General features: G+C 36.1%; 1 protein-coding gene across 1 annotated transcript in view; it reads left to right on the top strand.

Moving 5' to 3' along the window:
* The window catches only part of DEUP1 (deuterosome assembly protein 1), a 42,287-nt gene that overhangs the window by 3,839 nt on the left and 17,921 nt on the right, over positions 1-20,527 (top strand). The window contains exons 3-9 of the mRNA XM_039718707.1: positions 1,411-1,582; positions 2,917-3,012; positions 8,262-8,396; positions 11,272-11,385; positions 13,789-14,001; positions 19,020-19,165; positions 19,824-19,929. Coding sequence (XP_039574641.1) covers positions 1,411-1,582; positions 2,917-3,012; positions 8,262-8,396; positions 11,272-11,385; positions 13,789-14,001; positions 19,020-19,165; positions 19,824-19,929 — 982 coding nt within the window. The remainder of the gene's footprint in view (positions 1-1,410; positions 1,583-2,916; positions 3,013-8,261; positions 8,397-11,271; positions 11,386-13,788; positions 14,002-19,019; positions 19,166-19,823; positions 19,930-20,527) is intronic.

The raw sequence follows: 20,527 nt of genomic DNA, 5'->3' as shown, positions 1-20,527 counted from the left end.
TAATTGGCCGTATTCTGAGGGAGCTAACCAGCACTCTTTCCAAACCACTAGTGGACTAAAGCAATAGTTACTGCAGCAAGTAGCACCTCTCTGCTCGCGGGTGGAAATGACTGCAGATCTGTCTTCAATACCAGACCCTGGTACAGAGTAGTTTTGGTAGTAGAACAGCAGAAGTAATCTACAACTGCACATACAGATTTCCTTTTGCAGCTGCAAGTGTGCTTAGAGGGTCCAGGTAAGGAATTAGAGAAAGTGGAGATGGACTGAGAAGCTCTTTCAGAAAGGATTTTTCTTTCAACAGCTCCCTTTTATATAATGATCACTCTAGATTCAAGAAGCATGTAAGAACTTGTTAATAGAATTTTTTTTTAGCAACAGATGTGTAATTTGCGATGTGCAGGAGGATCTGAAAGAGGCAGGTGAAATTTAAGAGTGAAAGGTGTCAGCCATTGTGGATTGAAAGGGTATTGTGATGATCTAGGCTAGAAGTTGCAGTCTTACTTGCATAACAATATTTAGATTATCCATGTGACACACAATAAAGCAAGCAACTGTTTCTGAAGGATAAAATAACACAGCTGAGTCATTCCTGGTGGTTCACCAAAGTGTTGCCATGTGACATTAGAGGAGGCTGGAAGCACGCAGGTCTTTACAGCAGTATGAAGGAAAAGGCAGTCCTGATGTAGCAGGTAGACCTGATAAAGCAGTATCAGTTTATCTTCTGTTTGCAAAATCCCATTTTATATTCCACCCAGAGGCAGTCAGAGTTTACCCATCATTAATGCTACTTTTGAGATGGATTCCAGGCACTTAGGAGAGGGGTGTTTTTGTTTTGAGAGATATACATCACTTGCTTGGACTTTGGTTATTGTCATCCTATGATTCATATTAAATTTCAAAACAGCATTACCAACAGTTTTAACATTAAAAAGTCATTAAGATTTATGTGTGCATTTAAAAAGCCTTTCCAAGCTTAACATTGATACCGTTACAGTTTCAAGGATTTGTGGATGTAAAAGTTTTAAAGAATTTAACTTCAAAAAATCATGCTAAGTTTTAATTATGATGTTATAAATCTAACAAATTTGCTCCATTTCCAGTAACAATTATCAAAACAAGGTGCACAATTTAAGCACCAAATAAAAGATTCGTGATAAACCCATATCCACATTAAGGAGCTGTTTCTCAGTTTAGTGGAGTCAAAAGTTGAGCATGTGGGCAAACTCAAGACTGATGAAGTGAGGTTCCACCTACATTTGAAGGCATCATTTAACTTTTCAATTTCTTTCTTTTTGTTGTTGAAAAGTGGTTAGTTTGGTCACAATTAAAACAGAATTGTAGCAATGTAAATAAAAAATTGTTTTCTCCCTTATTCTTTATTTGAAAAAATAAATCTCTTTATATTTTTAGAGCTTCTCCATGTGAAGCTGAACTTCAGGAATTAGTGCATCAAATTGACATCATAGTAAACAGAAAGCAAGTAGAATGGGAAAGAAAGATGAGAGCTTTAGAAGCAAAGATGGATATCCAGGATCAAGAATTAGCAAGTGCCCAAAGCAAACTGGATCAAAAAGGTCAAGAGGTATTTAAGAATATCACATTCTATAAAAAAGTATTTATTCTTGTAGTTTCTTATTAGTATGCTTTAAATTCTCCATAAGACCGTTTGTTTTATCATGTAAAAATACCAAACACCCCTTAAAGGTCACTAATTATCCTTAGTGTTTTGTTTTAAAGTGTGCTTCTGCTCTGAAAAGTGATTGTAAAAATGTCATTGAAAATCTCATATTTCTTCTATTTCCCTAAAGTCTACATCAAATATTCTCGGGTTAGCTGTAAAAAGATAGTTTGATGTTTTTTCTAAATGCCAGCACTTCTCATTTCATCAGAAATTTTAAATGGAAGAATGCAGTTCCAAAAGATTCTCAAAATCATGTCTTTGTTACTCCTGTTTATTCCTGATTTTTAACATTTTACATTATATACTGTCTTTGTATGATAATTTTACTCATTGTGAAGACTTGAAATGTGTTACTACTTCGACTTTTGTATGAAACTTAAAGCCCCAGTGTATCTGATGTTGCTGGTATTTCACATACTTTTCTTCTGAATAATTATTCAGAAGCATCACGAAATCCTTGCATAGCAATCAGTTCTAGTTCAAGCCAGCTGAATTTAGCACGAGGGCATCCTTGTGTGAGCTAGGTGGCTAAATTGCCCGTGGGAGTCTTGAAAATGGAGTGACTCTCCCTAATGAGCAATTAGGAACTTGCCCTTAGTCCCTGCAGTCAAAGGAACCAAGAGAAGAATTCAAGTAGCCCATCCTGAAAGCGTCAATTTATTTGCTGTACAGAGACATTATCTGAAATACTTCAGCATATTTTACCAAGCTTCCAACTGCCCCTCCAGAAAAGCACGGGTGCAATGTATGCTCTCTGTCATATTTCTCAGGTCTCTGTGAAACTCAGTAATAATTTATGATATCACAAATGGCACTGCACTTAGGGAGCTGAAATGAGTCCACAGTGTCTTCTGGTAATTTGTACATAAATACTGGAAGGTAATTTGTATCATTTTATAAGCCATGCAAGGAAAATTTTCACAATGGGGAACAGCATAGTTGGGTTTAAAAAGCTTTCAGGAATGGTATTTCATGACAGACTTGTACAATATTATAACTAAATCATAACATCAGTATGTAATGAGATTTTTTACTTTAAAATCCCTAATTTGATGCTGACACAATCTAGGTCTGTGGTATGCAGTTCTATTATCAAGCTACTGATTTAATACTTATTTTTAATACCTCTTCTTATAGCAGTGATCTTCTTTCAAAGTTTCAAATTACTTTCCCAAAAATTACATATTTTGAAAAATGTCAGAAAAGGTACATTTGAATGCTTATTTTAACTTCAGGTGGGATTACTTCAACAAGAATTGGAAAACTTACAGAAAACTAAAAATGAAATGGCTCAGAGTTATGAAACTCAGCTTCAAGCACTGAAATCTCAAGTAAGAAAAATGTCAGTTTCATTATTTTGTGATTGCAGTATAAAAAAACCTACAGATGCCAAATTGTATAGATGTGCCATCATGGATTTGGGAAAGAAGAATCGTGTCATACAAATGATGATGACTACAGCTTCCTACCAGGCTCCATTATAATTTGTGTACTGTCATGTCGAAACTTTGGATGGATTTTTGATGTGAATGTGACATCTGTTATGAAGACAGATACTTGATTTCCTAACTTCAGACTAATAAACTAAAGCCTTGGTGAATGAATACAGTACGTAATTGGATTCACGCTAGTATGAGTCTGATGCACGCTAGGGATTTTAAGATTTATACTGTGCTTATCATGTCTTTCCTATATCATTTTCTGGTTTTAGTTTCCCTGATTTACTCAACTCTTACAGTGGCCTGATAGCTTTCCATAAGGTATAGATTTCCTTTGTATCAAAACTGGAGTAACCCACATTAATGATGTTGGGAATTGGTTCTGACTTTATTTATTTCAGAGTGTTCATGCAGCCCAGAAGGCCAGTTGTATCCTGGGCTGCATAAAAAGAAATATGGCCAACAGATTGAGGGAAGTTGTTCTCCCCCTTTTCTGCTCTGCTGAGGCCCTGCTTGCAGTGCTGTGTCCAGCTCTGGGTTCCCCGGTACGAGAAAGATTTGGACCTATTGGAGCAAGTCAAGAGGAGGCCATGAAGAAGATCAGAGGGGTCTGGACCATCTCTCTGGTGAAGACAGGCTGAGAGAAAGGACAAGGGTTTTAAATGAATGAGTGCAGATTTAGACTGTACCTGAGGAACAATTTATTATATTTTTCAGTGAGGGTGATGAGACATTGGAATGGGTTGCCCAGAGTTGTGGATGCCCCATTCCTGGAAGTGTTCAAGGCCAGACTAGATGGAGCTTAGAGAAAGCTGGTCTAATGCAAGGTGTCCCTGTTTATGGCAGGGCAGTTGGACTAGATGGTCTTTTAAAGGTCCTTTTCAACTCAAACAATTCTATGGTTTTACGATGCAGTTTGGCTGTGTTTGCTCTGCACCTGTCTTTTGTTTCTTCAGTATTTTCTACTTCAATCATGGATATAAATTTGTAGCAAACTTGAGTTGATTCTGTTTCTCAGATTTTAACAACTAAGGTACACAATTCTGCATTGTTTTTCCTGCTACTTTTCTGTTCCCTTCACTGGATTCTTCTACCAGAGATGTGGTGTTATAATTCAGAATTTCCAGTCACCATGCTTAGTATATAGTGATGTCAGATTGCATAAATTTGATAAATAAATAAATTGCATAAATAAATATCATTATTTCTATTTAGAAGTAATACTGCACCTGAGTCCATCAAATTAATAAATGTATTATTTATTTTTAATGTTATGTTGTCTTTAGTTTATCTTTTCTTTTACAATTGAAAACGGATATGGAAAACAATTCTCTAAATAGGCGGTGAATGCTTCGGCTGTTTTGTAATTAACACTTCTAATCATTTGGGAAAGTAGCTAGAAATAAAAGCTGGTTTATAATTTACTCAAATTACAGAAAAAGCATCATCTTAGCATGATTGTTGAGAAGATAAACATCACACAATGAAAAGGAGTGTGACATTTTATGCATAAGTAATAAGGTGTCTTTTAGCAGTGCAGAACTATTCTCAAAAATATAGTAGAGCTCTTTTTTCTTTATAACATTTAGTGCAGTATTTTTCACTTCTTAATTATTTTTTTTTATCCCATGCTAAAAATGCGTGGGTTTATGTTACATGTTGCTAATATCTTCACTGAAATTGAACCTTCTGAAATTGAAAGTCCAGGCAATTTTTCATAAAGATTTTTATTTTGGAGTGTTTAATTGCTCATCAAGTCCTTTCCATGGGCAAATGCAGCCTGTTTTCTCTTTTGTTTTTTTAAAGAACCTAACATTTTCTAACCTACAAGCTTTTCTCTTTAAACCTGGTTATATTTCTTCCCCAAATTCTCCTTTTTTGTTACCACTAAGACCACTTAACCTTTCTTTGGGTTTCTTGATTGCTTCTTCTTCTATATTTATGCAAGATAAACTTGATAGAACTTTGGATTTCTACCTCTTACGAATATACATCATTTTCCCAATCCATGTCTCCAAACATTTCATTCTCTCAGTCATCCTATTCCTTTTTCTAAAGGTTCCAGCACTGATGCTGTTTGGATTTTATTTTCCTGTCCCCATTCCTCTCCTTTGACCAAACCATATTTTTCGTGGAACGTCCACCTCATTCACCTTGACTGAAGAAGAAAACTGTTAAATGCCTGTGGTAAGGAGCCTCCTTGATGTGATAAATAGAAGTCTGCCTGTCAGAACAATTCCTAGCACTTATGCTAGACGATAGGACTGTGCCACTCTGCTCCTCTAGCTTTTGCCACAACTCCTTATGGCTTTTCCTTCCTGAATAACAGTGCTGTATTTTCTGCAATGGAATGGCTCTAATGTCCCCAGTTCTAAGCTACACAAACTCATAACTAAAATACAGACCTTCTGTGACAATATTAATCTTTGCCTTATGTCCTTTGAGTCCCTTCTTTCGATTCTTAGTCTCAGTTGGGAAATTATACCACCTTCTAAACTGTACAATCGTATGAGCTACAGTTTAGTTTTGCACAAATTGTGTGTTACCATTTACCAATAGCATTGTATCTTTTTCTACAGATGTATTCTTAAAATCCTGCTCAAGATTTCTTCCTTCCTAATCTTGATAGAAATAGTAAGGGTGGCTTTTTCTAGCTGTCAGAATGCTAAGCTATTCAGAAGGAATTTCTTTTCTGTTTAATGAGCAGTATTCCCTCTGGATTGATTGTGTGCTTGTTGAATGCTGTAAAACCTATATTTTTCTTGTATTAGGGAAATAATTCCTAGTATGTTAGCTGAAACTCCTAGGCCACACTGTTGTATTTGTTCAAACATGCAGCATTTTGTCATAACTAAATAGCAAAATCTTCTGAGGTTCATCTGCATTACTTTGATCCTTCTTTTTATTTTTTTCTTTTTTTTATATTAATGTCTAGTAGTTATTCTCACTTTGAAAGTGATGGAAATCTCGGCAAAAGAACAAGGATTGTTTCTTGCTCTAAGAACTTTGCAACTAATTTTCCCACCTAGACACGTAAAAGCTGCATCTGAGCTATCCCAGGCTCCCTTTAGAATCAACAGAAAGAAAGGGACACCCCCAGAATACAATTCATCTCAGTGTATGACAAGAATATAAGATAGCTGAAATGACTAAGCATTTACAGGCAGATTTTTCTAATGCAGGATATCTCAGGCTTCTATGTCTAACTTTCAGAAATCTAAACTAAGATGGATTCTACCCCAGAACTCACAAAAATGCATCTTTTCTTTTTTGACATGCACAACATGCGAACAGAGCAACTTGGAACTTTTAAAGCAAATATCTGGCCTTAAATTGAAGGATTTTTGTCTTTTGGTTTAGTTTCCAGTCATGATAACATCCAGACAATAATTTGCCTTTAATATCCTACTGTCATTAAATATCTAAGATTCAAAATAAATTTTCTCATTTTGGCCACTCTGTTCCATTTTGGACCAATTTACTGAATTGTTGGATCCTATATTTCCCAGCCTTTTTAGCATAAGCATTCCAATACCTGTCTTATCTGAATTGAGTCTTCCCAGGCAGTTCACATATGCCATAATATATTCAAGACCAAAACTCTTATTTGAAAAAGGATATCTTTCTTCCAAGGTCAATGAGTTCCATGTTGTTTGAGCCTGGATACTCTGACTCATTTTAAATATTTTATCATAACTCTGTTCTCTGACAAAGTCAATTTCAAATATAGGCAGCTTCACTGCAAGACTTTTGATCTGGGTTTGAAGGTGATAACGCAGGTCTGTTATGCCCATGTTATGGAATTATTCAGACCTTCCAAGTTGGTGAAATCTGTGCCTGGGCCTCTTCATGTCATGAAACTTTCTAGTCCAGGATAGTCTGTCTTCTCATCATCTTTTCAATTAGTTTGTGCGCTCTCATATTATGATTCTCAAGTTCATCTCAAATGGGTCTAGGAAGTTTCCATATTATTTTTTAATTTGTTTCTATTCTGTATCTTTTCTGGACTTCTTTTGGCCGTGTTTGTTATCTGAACAGACCTCAATTGCTCATTCAGTGTTGACTCAACAAGATTCCATTCCATTTCCAAACAGTAGTTCACTTTGAGCTGTTAACAAATATATGAGATTTTGTGGATTTTGTTTGAATATAGAAAGAATTTTATGTGAGAGTCAAGTTTTTTTTTAAGTCACATATATTTAAATACAAAGGAACTAAACAACAAGACATATTATCAGTATTTATTGGAAGCTTTTTTTCTGCATAATATTCTTCCCAAAGTTCTTTCACTCAATATTGGAAGCTTTTTTTCTGCTAATATTTTTTCTAATATTCTTCCCAAAGTTCTTTCACTCAGCTTTCCTAAAGGTTGTATTTTTAGTGTTTCCTTTATCAATATCCTTGGGTTTGCTTTTTTTTTCAAAATCAAATGCACATATTCCTACCAAACAATATCACATTTCTGTATGAAATCTGTTAACAGGCACTCAACAGACCCTTTGTTTTGTTCAGTGTAGTGAACTGGTGTGGAAACTGGCTGTTTTTCTGGAGAGGCTGGTCCTTCTCCTGGTACCTTTTCTTCTGTGCCTCTGACTCCTAAGTCTTTCATGGTGACATCAGTAGGCAGTGTCTGTTGTCTATTTAGTGTCTAATTCTGAGACCCACACAGTGGTACCAGAAGAGTGCAATCATCACACACATAACATTTCAACAATTTTCATCACAAGAAAGAAACACTCAAGTTTAGAGCACATTAATGATAATCTTTCGTTCTGACTAGTGAAGCACCCTTTAAAAATGTCAACACAAGATGGCAGTAAACAAGTATAGAACATTCCATATGAACACGGTAGAGGAAGTTACTCTGTGGGCAGCAATGCCATGGAGAGCTGCAGCAGAATTAAACAGCAGTCAAATGAACCCATTTGAACAGTAGTTAACATTCATATGAGAGCTTAGTCTTTTCATCTGTGATAGCTTTATTAGTTGATTTTAACTTTATTTATTGATTTTTTTGTTGTTACATTGATTAAACGTTTAGAATACTAAAGCTGCAGTTGCTGATTCTAGTTTAAAGAAAACTTTGGTCATGTGGTTCTCCTTGATAGATTCTGCATGCTCAGCTCTACTTTTGTTTTTAGTTCTCAAAGTTGATACATAGTTACGAAAAGCTACAGTCACATCAGTTAAAACAAAAAATGCTCGAAAGTAGAGACAAATGTGAGGAAAACCTGGACACATCATCTAACCCAAGGAATTTATATGTGAAATTTGAGGTAAGAAGAGTTGTCATTATATTTTAATTTTGATATGCTTCTAGAACTAATCTTTGATTAAAATCATAACCTTTATTTTGCTTTTAGTTCTACAAAAATGGTATAATTGTTTTGCTTTGGCAAGAATGGTTCTTAGTTTTATTATTATTTAATAGCAAAATTTTTGTAAATGTAACTATAAATAAGTTTTACTTTTTTCCTGATGAATAGACATGTTCTGTATAACACAATCTCTTGAGGCATGAGAGCTTGTACATATGCAGGATACTGTCACATAATACCTATCATTAATTCAAGTTTTATAGACCTCAGGACAACCTTGACCACTTTGGGCTACATAGAAAAAAGGATTTAGGATTGGAAAACTGCTTGTTAAACCTATATCCTGTCAGCACCCATATGCCTGAAGCAATCTGTAACCTTGACCTCAGTGCCTAATTTCCCTAGGCAATGTATGAGGAGGGATTAGGCACTTAAAAATACATACTGCAGAATCCAGCATACTGGCTGGGGGACTAGATAATAGATGCTGAGGACAGGATTCAGCCATAATCCATATCCCTTTGGACTTGGGCTGGATTTTAGTGGACTTATTCTTGAATACAGGAATATACTGATTTTTGTTCATAATTCCCAGCCTTGACTTCTCAGAGGTTACTTTATGATCTGTGGAATAATCAGGTATTTATTGGACCAACAGGAAAGTTAGGCAAGATAGAGAGCTTGTAGAGAGTGTCCCCGCAAGTGGTGTCTTCTCTCCAAATATTCCTCTGGATGCATTCAGTGGGGCAGAAAATGATATCCAGTATTATTGCTTCTAACTGAGCAATATTATCTCTAGGTATGCTAATTTTTGCTGCTTCTTTTTTACCTATCCAACAAATTTCCTGATATCCTGAGCTAAATGAAACAACTTCAAAAGGAAGAATTTTGGAGTCTGTTGAAAAATAACGTTTGTCTGTTAGGTAGAAAACTAACATGGGAAGATTATACTCCATATTCTGTCTTGAAAGATTTTTATACCGAGTCCTCCACTTATGGGAAGAACAGTGTAAGCAGTAATCTGATGAAGCATAGGATGGTCACAAAATCCATGTTTTCTCTGTCCATCCTTTGGGAAGAGCATAATAAAGTAGTGTGTACTCCACATGCTTACTGGGCTGGGTGCTGTAGGAAAAGCAAGGAGAGTGGTACCAGCTGATGTGGGAGCTGGTTGCCCAGCTCTACGCATTGGGAGGACTTACACATTTATGATGCAGATTTATGATGTAGATGATTTGGACACTTTGAGGACTTTGCAATCAATTCAGCACTAGTAGATTTTAAGTAATTTCCTACTTTTAACCCAAATCAAGCAGGGTCTTAGGATCTGTATTTTGGACTTGCCTTGTATGTTATTTTCTAAGATAGAGGACTAATTTCTGTGACATCCAGGTTCCTGTATCCACATAGACACATCCCAACTCTCTGTGATGTTGGCTGTCTCCTCCACATGGAAGTTCTCACTTAATTTCTATGACATCCAGGTTCCTGTATCCACATAGACACATCCCAACTCTCTATGATGTTCCTCCACATGGAAGTTCTCACCATCAGAAAAGCTACGATGCTTTGGACTGCAGCCTAGCTGCCAACATCAGCTACTATAAGAATAATAAATGGGTTGTACAGCTATCATTGATATATCACTACTGTCAGCTAATTTGAGAATAACCTTACTCGAGATTAAAATGTGAAAATAGTGTAAGACAATGCTATAATTTAATTAATTATGCAGTATGAAAAATGAGTGCTTGGAATATATTCCGCAAATTTGAGTATTCAGGAAATAATTACTGTGGTGAAAATCTACTAAGCTCAGCAGTGCTTTAGTAAGGCCTTGAACCTGTAGTCCTTATTTAGTAGTCTGAAACTCCATTTGTATCATGTTTTGTAAAATAGGGAGATGTTTATTGTTATAAATGCCAAAGCAGATATCAGGAAAGCTATGAAAGAAGATTCATATTAATATGTGTTGAGAAATAGTCAGGTTTTTTCAGTAGCAAAAAAAAACCCTTATTGTTTTAAATTTGGGGAATGTGCCAGTTTATCTTAATTATAAAATATCATCTGTCTTTTAAGAACAACATTTCCATTAGTTTTCAATAAATAAATCATTGTACTGTTATTTTGCTGAATTTTCAAACTAAAAGAGCAACAGCTCTAGTAATTGAAATTTTGCTTATTTTTAGGATGCTGCCTTTAAAATAGATTTGTGAACATAAAAGGTTTGGCATGAGTTCAAAGCATATTCAAATACACTATAAATATGAATGCAAGTGCAAATACAAACCCAATATTAGATAAATCTAACATAGCAGAATTTCTTAAACAGTTTTTTGTTTAAACTGGATGAACTCAGAACCTGGAGCAGCAATTTTAAAAAGAGCAAGAAGTAAAATTTATTCAATGTAGCTGCTGTCCCATTAAAAACCAAGACAAAAAGTGAGCACTTTGTGTGTGAATATTAAGGGTTTGATTCCCTGCTGATTACCCTGCTCAACACTGATACAGCTTTAAAGTCACAGGAACTGCTATCCAATACAATTTGTGTCATAGTAATAACTCTATTTTATTGTTTTTATTCGATTATTATGTTTACACTCATTGTTCTCAGATCAATAGCCCTTAAGACTGGTCTTTCTCTGGTGGGGATGACTGGATGGCTGGTTTATAGAATTGTTCTTTTTTTAACTTCTTTCCAAAATTATGGAATGATTATGTGTTAATTAAAAAACTAGGTATTTCTTAGAATGATACAAATTACAAAATTCTTTAGATTGAGGAAGATAGAAATTTTCTCTATGTTTACTAGCCTTGTTTTGCTGTCTTTCAGGAATTTAAGGCAAAATCACAAGAATGGGAGAAGAATGGGACAATCTGTGTAAATAATCCTGTTTATGCAGATATGCAACCCAAATTATTGCCCGAGAAATGTAATTTATTTCAGGTAAAATTCCTGCCTTCCTGGTCTAGGAAGAAAATTAATTATTTTCTCAACTAGAGCTTATTTTAACTTAATTTCTTTTTAAAACTAAGCATACAGTCACTTTTACAATGCATGTCTATATTGATAGTGAATATATGGTAAGGCAGAACCATACTGAAAGACCTAATAATACATGCAGGCTTTTTTATTTAGTTTTTCTCAGGAAAATGGGAAAATTAATAAGGATCATGACTTAACTGATAACATTTATTTAAAAAAAAAACTCCAAACAATTACAAAAACCAGTGAATATTCCTTTTTACTTTTTAAGCATACTATGGATATACTTTTCCATGCTATTTACTAATATGCAGTTACTTGTGACAAGTTATTAATAAGTATCTTACCAAGTAAATAATGCATGCCATTAAGGTGTTGGCACATGTATAAAGTTCCTTCAAATCTAATTGCCTTCATTTTTTTAAGATCTTAAATATAAATTAGTATCATTTATGCAGAAAAAATTAATTTTCGTATTCTACTCCAGAATCACTCTTGGAGTTGTTTGTTGGATCACTTAGCCCTTTTTTTCTTCATATTTTTTAGCCTTTTGGTTATCATGCAGTTCCTTGGTTGACTTTATGATTATTTTTTACTTGCCAATTTGCTTACTGCTCTTTTTTTATATAGACTATTGATGCTACATATTTTTATTTTTTTAATTCCTTCTAATCGAGAAAGAATGTTATTTAATGATATTGTGTGATGACCTATCCTTCTCTAAAAAAACCCCCAGAAAATAACTCACAAATTGACTGTGCCACAAGACAGATTGAAAATTAAGTAAGGGGAAGCCAATTATGTTGCTCACTGGTAATTCCCTTTTCCACTGTTACTAAGCTCATTGGATCTTAATCTAGTGAAACACTTTCTTAACAATTCCTATGAGACTCTTTACAGATATCCAGAGTTTCCAAGGATGACAGTTATGTTTTGGGTTTAGCTGCTGAAAGCATTACGTTCCAGCAATTGAACTTTCATAGAAATGTGTTAAAAAAGCAAGTCTTTGACTAGACAAAACCATTGACTGATGACATGTTGGTTGTACAGTTAGACAAGCCAAAATAGAGTACTCACGGTGATCACTCACATTTTTCTGTCGAAGCTTTCATTGCCATCAGTGAACTTGCTTTGAAGACAATTTCCTTCACAACTGTAACATAACAGAAACTATTTTTTAAAATCCTTAGCTGTTTCAAAAGTGTTAATTGTTACTGCATCTTTGCCTCAAATTTGTCTTTCATGAGATCTTTGATTTCCAGTTACAGTCTTGCACTGTATTTTCACAGGATGTATTGACACTTTGGTATATCAGAGTCCATAACATGGATGTCAAAGGGACCTACATTTTTTATCTATAGAAATGAAACTTAACCTGCACTTTTTTTTTTTTTTGGCTTTTTATTTGATATGCAGCTAGTGGTGCATTCTACTTAGGTTCTCAGCCAGCACAAATTACAGGGACATAGTCAATAACATAAAAACTGTCTAAAGTATTACTTTTTGCAGACCTTGTCAGTGAAATATGGTATTTTTAACCCTATTTATTTTTACTTTATATTTTCTTGCCCAACTTGTTCTCTGCACATGATATATGATTTTTAGGTCATATTTTGTTGTCATTTTTCAAGTAATTCTCAGTCTTCTGAAAGATTAGTGCTGCTTGTTAATCTCCCAGTAGTGGGATTCATGTGGATAATTTTTTAAACAGCAAAAACAGTTGCCATAGTAATTATGCTTCTTCACAATGCCTGTGGATTCAGAAATACTGGCAATACCAATTTTCTGAAGTTTTGTGTTTAGGATTTTAATTAGTACAAGAAGCTGCATGGGGTATAGGACTCTGCCAAATATACGAATGACTCTTCCCCAAGTTTAAGGATAATGATCTCAAAGAAGTGCAGTTCCTGTAGTAACTGAGCTGTTTGTACATGACCTATGTAATGGTACCCCTCTAGTCAAAGGTTAATATCTATCCTGAGGCACACACACACACACAGCTCCTACTGAGTTCAATGAATCAAAGAGGAGCATTTCTCTCAAATTATTTCTCACAGGTAACTGCTTTGAGTAGGTCATCATAATCACCTTTTTCACATTTGAGGCTCATTAACATTAAGTACTAGGAAAATACACAGCACAGGAGAAAAAATCCTTGAAAAACTCCTGTGCCCTTGAAGGTTCTTGAAACTTTTCTTTTTTTTACTGAGGGCAAGTAATTCAAACTGTATGAATTGTGCCATCTTTTCTAAGCAAATCCAGGTGAAGACAGAAATAGCCTTATTATTTTAGTAGTAATGATTTGGTCCTAGCAATTTACATGCAATTATTGAGTTTAATTCAAAATATTTTCTTGTTTTATAGAAGCAGATCCAGAATTATCAACTCCAAATATGCAATAAGAAACAAAACCAAGAAGAGCTAATTACCTATACCCAGCCCAAAAGTGAAAACGATGATTCAATTATTGAAAAGCTAAAGGCAATTGTGATTGAAATAGCAAGAAACAAGAATAAACTGGTAGAGGAAAATATGAAACTCCATGAGGATCTAAAAATGTACCAAAATCAGTGCCAGGTAGTAATGGTTTTTTATGATGACTGTGGAAATAATGTTGGAAAATCAAGATGAGATACCTACATAAATATACAGTAGGTGTATTCTGTGCATGAATACAGAATAATCTGGGAGCAGTATGGGTTGTTTTTTTTAGTAAAACAGATATAAGTTTGAATAGTAGCAGTATATTTTTTCTCTTGTCAGTGTATCTATGGTTTTATAACTCTTCTATATCCATAGCATCTACATGGACTTCCCCTAGTTTGGTTCCTTATATATAAATGACTTCTGTGAAATTTCTTTATCTCATTTACACCTTCTTCATTGTGCCATATAGCTAGTAAATAAGTATATACAAACATGTATGGTATGTTTTGTTTGTCTTGAAAGGAAATTATGCAGTCAATTTAAAAAAATTTTTAAGTTTCTGGCTATAGTAAATAACCATCAGTTTTTATCCCTGGTTCACTGTTTTTCAGCATAGCACTGATCTATGAAGACAGCCATTTGCTCCTCTTCTTTTGATCATGATATATGAGTTTTGACAAGATTGAGATAATACAATCTTGATACAATAATACAATAATACAATGTTGATGGTTTTTTCTGGTGACATATACCAGTTATCTTTTTGCTTATTTATTTAAGCACTTCTAGGTTTAGTAATATACTGAATAGTGTATAGTAACTTCAAGTCTTTTTGGAGAAAGATTTGTTTCTGTTTACTCAAGATAGTCTTGCAGAGTGCTAACAGCATATGCAATATACTTCACAGGAATTAGCATATATGTGGCAGAGGTAAATTTCAGTATGTGTTGTCAGGTTAGAAGAGCCAAGTTTATACACGCCATTTGCACATTAGTTCGCTGTCTTTTGCCTGTGTACAAGTTATCAGTGTGCAAGCAAAACTTCTATTTAGGGGCCTGTTTAAAAGGCTGCCATCAAAAGCAGTGGGACTAGAATATGCAGTGGAACCAATCATGGCAGTCGGAGCAAGTGGATACAAGCTGTATGACAGAGAGATCGTGCTGTAGCCTTGAAGAAAATCTTCAAGCAGGAAGAATTTTGCAATCATGTATTCAAGAGAATACAGGAGAGCTGTAGGAAGCTTGAAGACACTTTAAGTAGAAGTGGAGCTGGATGTACATAACAGTGTCATCTGAAGGGCAGAAAGTTGCAGAATAACTGTGTTGGTGGTGTGGAATGCTGTTGTGTTAGTTAGAAAAGCTGCATTTGGAAATAGCTGCATAAGGGAAACACTGATGTCAATGTTTGATGAAAAGGGAAAATATTTTTTTAGGAATGTCTTTATGAGAAAGAAGAAAGTACAAGGCCTGTTGTCAGCCAGAAAAAGTAAGCAGGTTTGCGTGAAGGAGAATTAGGTGGAGGATAGTTGGACATGATATGGGTAAAGGAGGAAGGAGTAGATGGGAATCTTGGTGTGGAGAACTCTGACGGCAATGAAAGCAAGAATTGTTGTGCCTCATGTATTCCTTTATGCCTATGACCATTTCAGTGTGCTTCTAATTATTTCACTTACACTATTAATTAGCAAATAATAAAGTGAAATGTATGGAAGAGCAGTTTGACTTTACAGAAAATGCAAAGTTTAAAAGATCTAAATGGAGACTGCAGTCTATTTCTCTACCCTGTGAATTATCTGACAAACTTATCTGCAGCCATAACATGAGAGGTAACCTGAAAACATCACCCAAGAGGCTTGGTTCTTGAAAAGTCAGCATTAGGTCAGCTGCTGGATACTAATTTATGTAAAAATACACCATATAACTGTATTTCACAGATTGAATAGCGTATTGGGTTCATGTTAGGAAGTTTTTGGTAATGGGGTCACTCCATGGATGGCCTCTGTGAGAAGGTACTGGAAGCTTCCCCCATGTCTGACAGAGCCAATGCCAGCCAGTTCCATGATGGGCCCACTGCTGGGCAAGGCTGAGCCCAACAGCTGTGATGGTGGCACCTTGGGGTTAATGTATTTAAGAGGAGGGGGGAAAAAAGCCCTGTGCAGTGGGGAGAGAAGAGTGAGAATATGTCACAGCAACAGCCCTGCAGACACCAAGGTCAGTGCAGAAGGAGGGGCAGGAGGTCTCCAGGCACCAGAGCTGAGATCCCCCTGCAGCCCTGGTGCAGCCCATGGTGGGGCAGCTGTGCCTCTGCAGCCCATGGAGGGGTAGGGTGGAGCTGAGATCCACCTGCAGCTCCTGAAGGGACCCACTCCAGAGCAGGGGGATGTCTGAAGGAGGCTGTGGGAAGCCTGTGCTGGAGCAAGCTCATGGCAAGACCTGTGGCCCTGTGGAGAGGGGAGCCCACGCTGGGGCAGGTTTGCTGGCAGGACTTGTGACCCCACTGGGACCCACACTGGAGCAGCCTTTCCTGAAGGACTGCATTCCATAGAATGAAGCCACGCTGGAGGAGGTAATGGAGAACTTCAGCCTATGGGAAGCCCATGGTGGGGCAGCTGTGCCTCTGCAGCCCATGGAGGGGTAGGGTGGAGCTGAGATCCACCTGCAGCTCCTGAAGGGACCCACTCCAGAGCAGGGGGATGTCTGAAGGAGACTGTGGGAAGCCTGGGCTGGAGCAAGCTCATGTCAAGACCTGTGGCCCTGTGGAGAGGAGAGCCCACGCTGGGGCAGGTTTGCTGGCAGGACTTGTGACCCCACTGGGACCCACACTGGAGCAGCCTTTCCTGAAGGACTGCATTCCATAGAATGAAGCCACGCTGGAGGAGGTAATGGAGAACTTCAGCCTATGGGAAGGACTCACCATGAGTAAATTCATGGAGGACAGTTTTCCTTGGAGGGGACCCACACTGGAGCTGGTGAAGAGTGTGAGGAGTCCCCCTGAGAAGGAAGGAGCATTAGAAACAAGGTGTGATGAACTGACTGCAGCCCCCATTCCTCATACCCCTACAGCACCGGAGGGGAGGAGGTAGAGAACTGAGGAGTGAAGTTGAGCCTGGGAAGAATGGAGGCATGAGGAGAAGGCGTTCTAAGATTTAGTTTTTATTTCTCATTAACCTGGTATAATTTGATTAGCAATAAATTAATTTCTGTGAGGTGAGTCTGTTCTGCCCTTGGCAGTAACTGGTGAGTGATCTCTCCCTGTCATTATTTCCAGAAACAAAGAGTATTTCTCTTGTTTCTCTGCCCTGTCCAGCTGGGAAAGGCATTGACAGTGTGGTGGGTACCTGGCATCCAGTCAGGGTCAACCCACCACAAACAGCTTTGAGTAGAATTAGAACTGGGTTCTAATTAGATTAGAGCTGATCAGGAAATTTTTGGTACTTTGTTTTTATTGGCAAGCTAGTAGAAGCAAAACTTTTCACAGAAGGAAATAAAAGATTTAATGATTTTTTCAACTTGAAATAGACTCTTTATATGAGATATTTTCTAAATAAATCCTAAAGTTTTCTGCTTCAAAATTAATTTTCATTTTAACCAGATGCAATAGATATTTTCTAAAATAATAAGTGATGCATATCTTTTTTTAACTGATATGTGAAACTGTGAAACTCTTGACCTGCAGTTCTGTTTCAATTATTATTGCAGCTGCTGCTGTGGCTCTTGTTGTTCTTGCTACTATTTTAATTCACAAGAAAATACAATTTATGTAAATATGTGTGCTGACTGCAGTCTATCACAGAAAATATTACTTCTGCCACACAATTGTGTGGAATTTATTTCCCTTATCCACCCCAGAATAAAGTCAAAGGACTAGCCATCTCTTAAGTTCATATGTTATAAAACAATTGTGGCTCTTTCTTGAATGTTGAAGTCATGAAGATGAGAATAAGTAAGTCTTACCAACAACTTTAACAGTTTATTAAGCTTTATTTCACTTAAATAGACCCAGAATTGCATTTCAGTGTTTAAAAAAACTCTTAGTCTTCATGTAACAAAGGACAAGATGAATGAGTCTGACTCCCCCCCCCCAAAAAAAAAAAAAAAAAAAAAGGCAAAAGCACTTCATGTCTGTTTTCAGCAACCCTTTCAGCCAGAGGAAGACCACAGGCTCTGTGGGAGGAGGGTCATTCTCATAGGAGCCTCTAAGGGAAATAAACCTTTGAAGTTCCTCCTTGCAGTGCCGTTTCTGGAATCCAGTTCTTTTCCAATTTTAAAGGCTTTATTTTTGCTCTTAAAGATGGAAGTTATATTTAAATAAAATGAAAATTTATGGAAAATGTGAGTGCTTTTAGTGTAGTAGTTTGAAAGTTAAAGGATCAATATCCTTGGAAAAATCTTTTTTTCTTTTTTTTTTTTAAATCTGAAACCTGCTATTGGATTTTAGGTGAGAAGCAATTCATATTCTCTGGATATTACTATTGCAAGCATTGATTGTTATTGTTACTTTTGTTATTTGTGGGTTATAGTTCCAATTTCTTATATTTCGTATGTTTTCAGTATATTTTTGTGAAATTCTGATATTTTTGGAATTCATGTTTTATCATGCCAAATATAATATTTGTCTTCAGGTTATCTAACATGCTATCAATCAGAAATAAAAGATAAAACAGAATAAGGTTTGTCAAGTCCCTAACAAATACCTTTTTTTTGATTGTTTGAAAATTTTGTGATGTTAATTTAAATAAGCAATTAACTCCATGCAGATGGAACTAGTTTTTAAGAAGATTTGTGCAGCCTTGTAGCTTCTAAAGTTTATAAATTTGGAAATGAAGAATGGAAGCCACTTATGGCACCAGTTCTGGCATGTGAAACATGTTCCAGGATGCAGAACCTGCTAAAACAAGCAAGCTATATATTCTATATGCATTTAGTACAATGAAGAACTTCTGAATTATGTTTCCTATGATAATTTCAGAGGCAGATGCATTGGAACATTGCAAGGGCTAAAGAATATTCAGAATCTGATTTTTAGATGAGAAAAACCGACATGGAAGCAATATGTTTTTCAGAAATTAAAATCATGTATGTGCAGGTATTGAATATGATGTATTAAAACCCAGCATTTTAAGCTGTCTAGTTTTATTTAACTGTTTGTGCATTTCCTTGTTTCTTTAGAACATGGAGGCAGACATCTCAGACATGAGAAATGAGCTTCAGTCAAGGGATGGTCTCTGGAGAAGGATACAACTGGAATGCCAAAAGTTGTATACAGAATTACTGAAAATCAAAGAGTATAAAGATATGCAGGAAATTCAAATAAAGTATGGATGGTGAAGACCTATTTAAATGAACAAGTAGTTCTGAGCTAATAACTTTTTTCTTACATTTGTTGTAAATTAAGAGCTAATAACTTTTTTCTTACATGTGTTGTAAATTAAGTTTGTTTGAAAAGATATTGTGGTTTCAAATGTCAACTTCTAAATTTTAGACTGGATATTTTCATTGAAAATAATATCAGACAATTTCAGGCAATAGATGCAGGCTCTGTTAAAAGGCTTTAATGATGGCTAGATTTTTACAAATGAATACATTTCAGATATTTCTACCTATATCTTTACAGTCTTTCATTTTCTCAGCATTAAAACACTTGGAAACAATGCAACTAGGATTCTCCCTAACCTCCTTTGAATTAAAATTATCATGGTTTTATGGCTTATCTAATCTGTAGCCATTTCAAATTATATGAAATACCAGTCTATAAGAGCTTTCAGAGTCTTTCTGCACATAGTTGTATTGTCCTTGATTCCTAGACATCTCCCAAAATCCAGCCCAGTTTAGGCCAAATGTTGGTTATATTTGGGGGTATTTTTTCATCAGCAAGCAGGTGTTCTACAGTTTTACACTGTGGAAAGGATACTACAAGGTAAAGAGTATTGAATGTTCTGATTGCTTCATTTTTTGTTTATTTCTTACTTAAAGGCATCAGTCATCTCGTGTTCAGCTTACTGAGCAACTAGAAAATAAAAACCCTGAATTATTGCTATTTCCAGAAAGTCAAGAATACCAAGAGGAGGAGCTGAACAAGGTATTTTATATCATTTCCAGATCTTAACTGCAGTATAAGATTTTTAGGAGAGACTACTGACCTAGGGTATGTGCATATACTGTAGAGAGCAGGAGGATGCATTGTAGGTTCAGGAGAGCATTTTTATAGGAAAATTATTCCCTATATGGTTGCATTAATTGTGTAGCTGTAAAACTGACATTCTGATTCTGTGCCTACCTACTTCAGTGAAATAATGGAAGAGAGCATGCCTATACATTATTGTGTTTCAGATAATACCATGCAACTAAGAAAGCCTCCGAAGCTCTGATTAGTTGGTAACCTGTAGAGCTAAGCAGTAATTTGTAGGTGGTCTCAGAGGTAGGATATGCAAACAGGTCAACTGATACAAGTCACTGTGGCAGGTACTCACACAAGGCTGAGCTTAACCCGGCACCTGCTGCACTGTCTAGGGCAGAGCTCTCTCGTTGAACTACACATCACATTGCATTGCACATTTCAGAAGTGCTGAAGTGAGCAAGCAGCAGTGGCATGGCACTGTGGAACAGTGTATGGATTGCCGGGCTGAAATACTTTGGAAGCAGAGGATGCTCAGAAATGTGTTAGAAGCATGTTGTGG

This window comes from Passer montanus, unplaced genomic scaffold, assembly GCF_014805655.1.
Source record: "Passer montanus isolate IOZ18808 unplaced genomic scaffold, ASM1480565v1 scaffold4, whole genome shotgun sequence".
In the NCBI taxonomy this organism is placed as follows: domain Eukaryota; kingdom Metazoa; phylum Chordata; class Aves; order Passeriformes; family Passeridae; genus Passer; species Passer montanus.
The sequence above is the reverse complement of the archived record's forward strand: the minus strand, read 5'-3'. Positions and strand labels throughout refer to the sequence as shown.